At 46.0% G+C, this 6795-nt stretch overlaps 1 protein-coding gene across 1 annotated transcript in view; it reads left to right on the top strand.

Annotated features, from left to right (window-relative positions):
- LOC112069342 (segment polarity protein dishevelled homolog DVL-3) overlaps nt 1–6427 on the top strand; it is a 56024-nt gene extending 49597 nt beyond the window's left edge. Inside the window, 2 exon segments of the mRNA XM_070438512.1 lie at nt 1672–1888; nt 5129–6427. Of these exon segments, the coding sequence (XP_070294613.1) occupies nt 1672–1888; nt 5129–5596 (685 nt within the window). The 3' untranslated portion in view covers nt 5597–6427.
- Nucleotides 6428–6795: the final 368 nt, after the last annotated feature.

Genomic DNA, 6795 nt, shown 5'->3' with positions numbered 1-6795 from the left:
TTACTCAGTACTTTGTTGAAGCACCTTTGGCAGTGATTACAGCCTTGAGTCTTCTTGGGTATGACGCTACAAGCTTGGCACACCTGTATTTGGGAGTGTCTCCCATTTTTCTCTGCAGATCCTCTCAAGCTCTGTCAGGTTGGATGGTGAGCTTTGCTGCACAGCTATTTTCAGGTCTCTCCAGAGATGTTCGATCGGGTTCAAGTCTATGCTCTGGCTGGGCCACTCAAGGATATTCAGAGACTTGTCCCGAAGCCACTCCTGCGTTTTCTTGGCTTTGTACTTAGGGTCGTTGTACTATTAGAAGGTGAACCTTCACCCAAGTCTGAGGTCCTAAGCAGGTTTTCATCAAGGATCTCTCTGTACTTTGCTCCGTTCATCTTTCCCTCAATCCTGAGTAGTCTCCCAGTCCCTGCCGCTGAATAACATCCCCACAGCATGATTCTGCCACCACCATGCTTCACCGTAGGGATGGTGCCAGGTCTCCTGGTCTGAGAGTCTTTAGGTGCCTTTTGGCAAACTCCAAGCGGTGTCATGACTCTCTCTCCTTGGTGAGGATCAAAGGTGCCAGATCACCTGGCAGTGGCTGACAGATAGTCAGACCCCCTCTCTCCCACAGGTTAGGAGAGAGGCAGTTGTTGGGCCGGTTTTATGACTTAACAGCCAGTCATATATAGTTTGCAGAAATTCTCCCTCTGGCTCTCCAGTATGGGAAGACTGAAATCTCTTTGTTACAGATCTACTTTTTTATGATGGTGTGTATAGTGGTCGGGAACCTGAACCTGAACCTGAATAATCAACCTTGAGACCACTACGAGACCAGCCAATGTACAGCATGGGCTGAACGTGACAAATGGTTTAAACTCTACAGACCAGAAAACGTGAGACGGTAGTCCATACATTTGAAATGGTGAAACTCTCAATCTCTACACAAGAAGAAGAAACTCACTAGACCATAGCATTTACCAGTCTGCAGCTGGCATGTAAAGTAGTCTCGGACATTTGACCAAAGACACAAAGGGGAAGAAAGATCCCTCTATGACAGGTATACGCCTAATAAAAAGGTGAATCACATTTWWAAAAAAAATATATATATATATATACACTGCTCAAAAAAATAAAGGGAACACTAAAATAACACATCCTAGATCTGAATGAATGAAATATTCTTATTAAATACTTTTTTCTTTACATAGTTGAATGTGCTGACAACAAAATCACACAAAAATTATCAATGGAAATCAAATTGATCAACCCATGGAGGTCTGGATTTGGAGTCACACTCAAAATTAAAGTGGAAAACCACACTACAGGCTGATCCAACTTTGATGTAATGTCCTTAAAACAAGTCAAAATGAGGCTCAGTAGTGTGTGTGGCCTCCACGTGCCTGTATGACCTCCCTACAACGCCTGGGCATTCTCCTGATGAGGTGGCGGATGGTCTCCTGAGGGATCTCCTCCCAGACCTGGACTAAAGCATCCGCCAACTCCTGGACAGTCTGTGGTGCAACATGGCGTTGGTGGATGGAGCGAGACATGATGTCCCAGATGTGCTCAATTGGATTCAGGTCTGGGGAACGGGCGGGCCAGTCCATAGCATCAATGCCTTCCTCTTGCAGAACTTCTGACCACCACTCCAGGCCACATGAGTCTACATTGTCTTTGCATTAGGAGGAACCCAGGGCCAACCGCACCAGCATATGGTGTCACAAGGGGCCTGAGGATCTTCATCTCGGTACTAATGCAGTCAGGCTACCTCTGCGAGCACATGGAGGCCCCCCAAGAAAATGCCACCCACACCATTACTGACCACACGCCAACCGGTCCATGCTGGAGGATGTTTGCAGGCAGCAGGAACGTTCTCCACGGCGTCTCCAGACTCTGTCACGTCTGTCACATGTGCTCAGTGTGAACCTGCTTTCATCTGTGAAGAGCAAGGGGCAGTGGCGAATTCCCAATCTTGGTGTTCTCTGGCAAATGCCAAACGTCCTGCACGGTTTGGGCTGTAAGCACAACCCCACCTGTGGACATCGGGCCCTCATACCACCCTCATGAGGCTGTTTCTGACCGTTTGAGCAGACACATGCACATTTGTGGCCTGCTGGGAGGTCATTTTGCAGGGCTCTGGCAGTGCTCTCCTGCTCCTCCTTGCACAAAAGCGGAGTAGCGGTCCTGCTGCTGGGTTGTTGCCCTCCTACGGCCCTCCTCCCACTCTCCTGCTGATGTACTGGCCTGTCTCCTGGTAGCGCCTCCATGCTCTGGACACTACGCTGACATACGCAGCAAACTTCTTGCCCACAGCTCCGCATTGATGTGCCATCCTGGATGAGCTGCACTACCTGAGCCACTTGTGTGGGTTGTAGACTCCGTCTCATGCTACCACTAGAGTGAAAGCACCGCCAGCATCAAAAGTGACCAAAACATCAGCCAGGAAGCATAGGAACTAGAAGTGGTCTGTGGTCACCACCTGCAGAACCACTCCTTTATTGGGGGTGTCTTGCTAATTGCCTATAATTTCCACCTGTTGTCTATTCCATTTGCACAACAGCATGTGAAATTTATTGTTAATCAGTGCTGCTTCCTAAGTGGACAGTTTGATTTCACAGAAGTGTGATTGACTTGGATACATGTGTTGTTTAAGTGTTCCTTTATTTTTTTGAGCAGTGTATATATAAACTCAGCAAAAAAAGAAACATCCTCTCACTGTCAACTGCGTTTATTTTCAGCAACTTTTAACATGGATAAATATTTGTATGAACATAACAAGATTCAACAACTGAGACATAAACTGAACAAAGGGAGGGGGGGGGGTGAAAATCAAAAGTAACAGTCAGTACTGGTGTGGCCACCAGCTGCATTAAGTACTGCAGTGCACCAGATTTGCCAGTTCTTGCTGTGAGATGTTACCCCACTCTTCACCAAGGCACCTGCCATTTCCCGGCCATTTCTGGGGAATGGCCCTAGCCCTCACCCTCCGATCCTACAGGTGCCAGACATGCTCAATGGGATTGAGATCCGGCTCTTCACTGGCCATTGGCAGAACACTGACATTCCTGTCTTGCTCCAGGAAATCACGCACAGAACGAGCAGTATGGCTGGTGGCATTGTCATGCTGGGAGGTCATGTCAGGATGAGCCTGCAGGAAGGGTACCACATGAGGGAAGAGGATGTCTTCCCTGTAATGCACAGCGTTGAGATTGCCTGCAATGACGACAAGCTCAGTCCGATGATGCTGTGACACACCGCCCCAGACCATGACGGACCCTCCACCTCCAAATTGATCCCGCTCCAGAGTACAGGCCTCGGTGTAACACTCCTTCCTTTGACAATAAATGCGACCATCACCCCTGGTGAGACAAAACTGTGATTCGTCAGTGAAGAGCACTTTTTGCCAGTCAGACCCATTGTAATTTATTACATAAATGCCTTGTATCATAGGACGCTGTACTTACTATAAAGTCAGACCCCTGTTAATGAATTACATATATGTAAATGTCTTAAATATATGTAAATGTCAATTACTGCTTCACATACAAGCCAGTTAATTATATGCGTCACAGCTGGATGAGTCAACAGACATGGGGGGCCTGGCACAGCTCTTGGTATATGTCCGTTAGGTTTATGGGGGGGTCAATTAAGAAAGACATCCTCTTCTGCAAACCACCGGAAACCAGGACAACATGAGAGGCTCTTTTTTAAGTACTGGACAGCTTTGTGACATCAAATGGACTTTGATGGTCAAGATGTGTTGGTATCTGTACTGATGGCGCAAAAGCCATGACATGGAATGGTAACGCGCGTTCAAGCAGTTGCTCCCGACGCCACTTGGGTACACTGCAGCATCCACCGAGAGACTCTTGCTGCGAAGGGAATGCCTGACAGCTTGGAAGACGTTTTGGACACTACACTGAAAATGGTTAACTTTGTTAAAGCAAGACCCCTGAACTCTCGTGTATTTTCTGCATTATGCAATGATATGGGCAGCAACCACATAATGCTTATACAACATACAGAAGTGCACTGGTTATCAAGGGGCAAAGTATTGACACGTTTTTTWAAAATTGGGAGACGTGCTTAAAGTTTTCTTTACTGACCGTAATTTTCACTTGTCTGACCGCTTGCAGGATGACGAGTTTCTCAAACGACTGGCCTATCTGGGTAATGTTTTTTCTCACCTGAATGATCTGAATCTAGGATTACAGGAACTCTCCGCAACTATATTCAATATGCGGGACAAAATTGAGGCTATGATTAAGAAGTTGGAGCTCTTTTCTGTCTGCATTAACAAGGACAACACACAGGTCTTTCCATCATTGTATGATTTTTTGTGTGCAAATGAAATCAAGCTTACGGACAATGTCAAATGTTATGTAGCGAAGCACCTGAGTGAGTTGGGTGCGCAATTACGCAGGTACTTTCCGAAACGGATGACACAAACAACTGGATTCATTATCCCTTTCATGCCCTGCCTCCAGTCCACTTACCGATATCTGAACAGGAGAGCCTCATCGAAATTGCAACAAGCGGTTCTGTGAAAATAGAATTTAATCAGAAGCCACTGCTAGATTTTTGGATAGGGCTGTGCTCAGAGTATCTTTGCCTTGGCAAAGATCTTTGCCTTTGCGCTGTTAAGACACTGATGCCGTTTGCATCCACGTACCTATGTGAGAGTGGATTCTCGGCCCTCACTAGCATGAAAACTAACTACAGGCACAGACTGTGTGTGGAAAATGATTTAAGACTGAGACTCTCTCCAATACAACCCAACATTGCAGAGCACATCCTTATTGACTGATGCCACTTTTATATGTTTACATACCCTACATTACTCATCTCATATGTATATACTGTACTCAATACCATCTACTGCGTCTTGCCTATGCCGTTCTGTACCATCACTCATTCATATATTTTTATGTACATATTCTTCATTCCTTTACACTTGTAGTTTTTGTGAAATTAAGGTAGTTTTTGTGAAATTGTTAGGTTAGATTACTTGTGACAAGTTGTGACAAAAAATCACACTCATTCTTATGTTTACCCTCTCTTGGGTAGAGGGCAGTATTTTCATGTCCGGATGAAAAGCGTGCCCAAAGTAAACTGCCTGTTACTCAGGCCCAGAAGCTAGGATATGCATATACTCTCAACCTTTCTCTCTTTCTCTCTCTCCTTTGCAGAGAGTCGTAGCAGCGGGTCCAACTGCAGTGGCAGTAAGAAGGAAGAGGCTGCTGGGGGGGCAGGCGGTGGTGCTGGTGGTGGCGAGTCCAAGTCCACAGGGAGCGGCAGCGAATCAGAGCTGAGGAAGGAAAATGCGCCCAGTGATCGCTCAGTGGCGGTGCCCCCTAACGAGCACAGCATGCACAGCCTGATCAGCTTGGCCCACAGTGTCCACAGCACCCATTCCCACAGCGGTAGCCTGGTGTACGGACCCCCCGGCCTGCCAGCCCAGCCGCCGACCTCCCTCCCCATGACGGCCCCCCCTGGGTCGCCCCCGGGCCGAGACCTAGCCTCCATGCCCCCCGAACTCACCGCCTCACGACAATCATTCCGCATTGCCATGGGCAACCCCAGTGAGTTCTTCGTCGATGTCATGTGATGTGTGATCCAGAGGGCGGATCCTCACTGCAGGTGTTCAGGATGTCCTGGTACGGAGAGGAAGAAGGTGGTGGAGTAGGAGGAAAGGAGGTAGAGGCTAAGAGAAAGACAGGTGGTGCTGAGAGCGATATGGTTGTAACTGCATAGCTCTCTTTCTGTCTGTCTGTCGCCAGTGCTGTGGCGCCTGTACTTTCTTCAGTGAAGAAAATCGGTGTGGATGCAGCTCTCTCTCCTTAATACCCATTAAATAGACAATTTTGTTCATATGTTCTTTTCCACATCAGTTTGAGTGTGTGTGTGTGCCTGTGTGTGTTTATGAGTGAGTGAATATGTTGTTGGAATTGAATGTTTTCTTTTTGTCATTTTCTCCCTTTTCCTCTACATGTGTCCTATTCAACTGTGATCGAATCTCTGTGGATCCTCCATTGCAAACCCTCTTTAAAAATCAACACAGTCCATACTAGATGGGAGAAGGCTCAGAAAGAGAGAGAGAGAGCGATAGAGAGAGACTGTGGACCATAGAGATCCTATTAAATTACTATTCTAATTAAAAAATATATATAATTCCTAATTTTATACTGTGGACAAGGTTGTGTTCATTAGGGCATGCAACAGTTAACAAAACATTTAGCAACACGAAACAAAAATTATCCTTTCTTATTGGAGAAATAGGTTCAGGTAGTCCCTCCCGGTTTGTCTATTTTCTTTCATTTGGTGCCTAATGAACATGTCCCAGGTCCCATGAATGTGTTAAGGATGTTGGTGTTACTCTTTGTGAGTGTTCTCTGAGCTGACTCAAATGAACGTCCGAAATAAAACATAGAAAATGAAACTGTCTCAGGTATTTTTGTATCTTTCTATGTTTAGTTTCTCCACAAAAGTTATATGTAGACAGGGAGAGAGATTGAGAAGGGTAGAGAGCATAGATGAAGAGGTATTAAGAGGGAGTAAATTACTTCTCATGGCTGTACACTCAGTAGCAGTCATGTTAATTGTCATATAATCTCAGATAACGCTCTAACCAATCAGTGCAATTAATACTGGAAGATGAAGAGTATACGAGCTGAACCTTGCACCAAAATATTACACGACACCAGGGTTGGAGTCAATTCCTTTTCAATTCTGAAAGTAAACTGAAATCAAAGCTCCTCTGAGAAAGAAAAAGGGAATTTCAATGTACTTCCTGACTTGACCCCATCA

The sequence above is a fragment of the Salvelinus sp. IW2-2015 genome, unplaced genomic scaffold (assembly GCF_002910315.2).
Source record: "Salvelinus sp. IW2-2015 unplaced genomic scaffold, ASM291031v2 Un_scaffold990, whole genome shotgun sequence".
NCBI lineage: Eukaryota > Metazoa > Chordata > Actinopteri > Salmoniformes > Salmonidae > Salvelinus > Salvelinus sp. IW2-2015.
This window is presented reverse-complemented; position numbering and strand designations above follow the sequence as displayed.